The 3798-nt window shown below is 45.3% G+C and overlaps 1 protein-coding gene across 1 annotated transcript in view; it reads left to right on the forward strand.

The window, feature by feature from the left end:
* Positions 1-400: 400 nt before the first annotated feature.
* Positions 401-3798, forward strand: part of CFDP1 (craniofacial development protein 1) — a gene marked incomplete at its 5' end in the record, with an annotated part of 65794 nt that continues 62396 nt past the window's right edge. The window contains 2 exons of the mRNA XM_010017238.1: positions 401-617; positions 2393-2493. Coding sequence (XP_010015540.1) covers positions 401-617; positions 2393-2493 — 318 coding nt within the window. The remainder of the gene's footprint in view (positions 618-2392; positions 2494-3798) is intronic.

A 3798-nucleotide genomic window follows, 5' to 3' on the forward strand; every position in this document is an offset into this window, starting at 1 on the left:
GGACATCGTGCCTGAAACCCCCCTGCAAGAGCCCGTCATTTTCTTTCTAATAACACTTTTTAAGTGCAGAGTACTTTCGGTGCGAGAAACCTCCTGTATATGTAGTTTTATTTGAGGCTGGTTCCTGTCCAGCTCAGGTTCTCCTTCTCTTGTGGTTTCTGCAGTAGCCCAGAGCCCAGTGTACCCTTACAGGGGGATGGTCTGCTTCAGTCCTGTGGTGTTTTCTGAACAGCCTTGTCTTTTAATTAAGCAGCTTCACCCCCAGGATGAGGGGAATTGCCCCGAGTAGACTGTCTCAGTGTAAATATGAAATGCCATGTTGATTCACTGTTCAGCTCTGCAGTAGTGTTGCAGCACCTCAGTATATATATTTGTAATTTTTTTTGCCGTCTTCTCTTAGGAAGAGGAAGAAAGGAGGTCTCTTGCTAGAGCCAGATGAGAAAGAGGAAGAAAAGGCTCAGCAGAATGAAGAGGAGGAGGAGGAAGCGGATAATGTAGAGCAGGTGGAAAAAAGAAAAGAAGAAGAAATAAAAAAGAAAGAGGATGCTCTTTGGGCCAGTTTCCTCAGTGACGTGGGACAGAAACCCAAAGCAGCAGCTCCGACTCAGGCTGAGAAGGTAACGAGGCCCTGGGCTTTCAGCCAGGGAGGATGGGAAGGGCCGAAGCTTTAGAGCAGGCAGCATTGGCTCTACCTGGTACCAGGTGTCAGTCAAAGCTGGGGGAGGCTGGGCTTACCCCTGCCCCGTCTGCTATGTAAACCTGGACCCTCATCGTGGGGCAGACTATAAGGTGCTGGTTTCCTTCTGGCTGTGGAGGTGTACAATCTGGCAGTGCTGCTTCTGGAGCTGCTTGTCAGCATCTCAAAGTGTCCACAGAGCCCTGCTGGCTTCCTTTTCTGGTCCTGGATTCTCTGTGTGATGTAGGAGTGGCACAGTGAGCTTTGGTCTGAGCTGTGCTCTCCCATGAGGCTTGTGCCTTTCCTGATTCTCCAAATAAAAAAGGGGGGCTCTATATGTGTGTGTGAGTGATGAAACTGAAGAGACTCTTGCTGACATCTCTGTGCTTTGCTCTTCATCCTTGTATAGTGAGGGGGGCTGCGTGTTGGGATGGACACTGGTAACAAGAATGAATTGAGCTTTCTCTAGTTTCCTTTATAAGCCCCATTAAAGTGCTCTTGCTCCCTCTCTGCAGAGGTTTTCTGTAGGAAGAATTCTGTGTGTAATTGGATATTTAAAAGGATTTGGTTCTTAATAGAACCACATGCATTTATTTGCCTTGTACAGCTGTTCACTGAAGGCAGTAGAAGGGAAGAAGGTACCAAAACTCACCCTCTTTTCTTCAAAGTGTCTTGTTTTTTCCCCTTTTTGAGTGATCAGACAAAAAAAAAGTATTTTCTAAGAAAAGTCTGGACTCCTGAATCAGTGGCACCTGGCAAGTACAGCTCCTCACTATGTGAAGCTTCTTTCTACAACTGTTGGAGGGTTGCAGAACAAGTGTAGTCATGTAATCTTTGCTTGCAACTTTTAGAAGAGTCCTTTCGTCTGAACCCTCCTGCTTCTCTCCATCTCACTTGTTACTGGCTGAAGAGATGAGATGACTACAGGTAGAATTTGAAAGGAGGAGAGAGTAAAAGTTCTCTGAGCAATTCTGCAGGCAGAAACCTACAACATGAGTGGTCTGTGAAAGTTCCTTCATGGCCTAGAATGATTTATGGAAAGATGCAGTTCCTGTGTTCTCTTTGTTAACTTCTTAATTTGGACTTCAGTTGTCTGCTTGAAGATCTCAGTGGTACATGGTTGATTTAGAGCAAGAATTTTGGGGTTTGTTTTGATCATTTGTAGGGTGTGAGGTTTTTTATAAATGCTGTTAAAAGCTGTAGTTGTGACTGAGTAAGTTAAGAAGTGTTGTTGCCAGATTGCTTAATAAAAATATTTTCCTTTCACAGAGATATTGACAAGTAGCTTATTATCTTCAAGGTTGTATATGGAGATCAGTCTTGTGTTCCTTTATATTCTTGAGTAAAAATATACATATTTGGGTGCAATCCATGTAGTTAGTTTGGGAGAACTGAGTCTTCAGGCTTTTGCTTGCTTTCTGAACCACAGCAGTGTATTCTTGCTTATTCCTACATTTAATTACAATTTCACATCTCATTTTGGGTCTCTTTTGATCCCTGAGCTCCAGTGAGAGTCTACAACCAAAGTGGGGAATTTCATTTCGGTGGCAGGGGTGTTTGTTTCCTTTTGCTTGTCTGTGGGTGACTTGCTTTGACCAGCCAGCCTACATTGCAGTGGGACCTGAGGTCTATGTTGGGTCCTTGGCCCTTTGGAGTGATAATTTGGCTTGGCTCCACAAATTCATTGGTTTGCTTTCTCCTTCATGTATTTTGTAGGCTGAAGGAGAGAAGAGCGGGAACAAGCTTCAGGAGAAACCAGAAGAGTCAGGAAAAGTGACTATCACCAAAATGTTTGATTTTGCTGGTGAGGAGGTCAGGTAAGTTGGCAGATGTGACACATCTACTGCAGGCTCAGCACAGACTGGGTACTGCTTTCTGTGGGCAGGCTGGGTATATGCTGTGAAGCATAGTGTATCTTCTCCTTTTCCCTTTAAGATAATTTTTTATCTTGAGCACATACAGACTTCAAGGAAAACCAGGTCAGGATTCCCTTACCAGACAGCTGCAGAGTATCCTGGCACAGGTTGCCCAGAGAAGCTGTGGCTGCCCCATCCCTGGCAGTGTTCCAGGCCAGCTTGGATGGGGCTTGGAAAAACCTGCTCTAGTGGAAGGTGTCCCTGCCCATGGCAGCGGGTTGGAACTGAGTGAGTTTTAAGGTCCCTTTCAACCCAAACCAGTTTGGGATTTGCAGACCTCAGTCTTTGCTCAACTTCAAAATACTCCTGGAAATTCACTCTGACTTTCCCATCTGGACAGCGTTTAAAGTGGTTGGCAAAGGTTCCCAGTGGCTCCGCCGACTGGGAGGGTTGAGACAACAAGAGAAACTGTGTAGAGCCCCACATGGATGAAAGTAATGTTTTATTCCTTCAGTCTAGTCCAGGTCCTGTGTTGGGGGCAGGATATTTGCTTGTACTTTCCTTGGTGATATTCGCAACCCACTGCAAAGATCTTCTGACAGTAAGAGGTGTGTTGCTCAATGGACTGATAGCTGAGGGCTTTTACCTCTGAAACAGCTGCAACAAAGGTGATAGGTGCAGGAAAGTCATCCTTTAGGTCGAGTTTAGCCTGCAAGATGCCTCTGTGGATGCACTGCAAAAAGGAGCAGGCATTTTTTAAATGTCTAAGACCAGAACTGAGAGACCTGGGTGAACCCACTTGAAATCTGAATGCGTTATGACCTTGTGGTTATTACCACGGTGTTTTGTTCTGTTTTGTTCTTTCAATAAGTAACTGTAAGCTTGGTTTGACAGATGAGAATTTCACCTCTGTGTGTGACAGCAGAGGGCAGCAGTTCCCAGCAATAACTCCCGGGTTTTAATGTGGAGGAGGAAGCAGCAGGGGCTTCTGCTGCTGTTGCTGTTCATGTCAGTACTGGACCCTGAGCCGTTCGAAAAATCTGAGGAGAGCCACAGTAGCGACTTTCCTATACAATCCAGGCTGTGGGAATACCCTTCGTTCACTGATGAAATGGCAAAGAACTGTGCCACTGCAGATTTTCTGAGAGAGAGGATCCACCATACCCTTTCATCAGAGGAAAGGCACAGTCTTTCCTGTGGAAAGATAAAAATCTGTAGCAGAATTACAGAAATTCTGTAGCATAATTTGTCTTGTAATGCACTCCC

The sequence above is a fragment of the Nestor notabilis genome, unplaced genomic scaffold, assembly GCF_000696875.1.
Source record: "Nestor notabilis isolate BGI_N333 unplaced genomic scaffold, ASM69687v1 scaffold10416, whole genome shotgun sequence".
NCBI classification, from domain to species: domain Eukaryota; kingdom Metazoa; phylum Chordata; class Aves; order Psittaciformes; family Psittacidae; genus Nestor; species Nestor notabilis.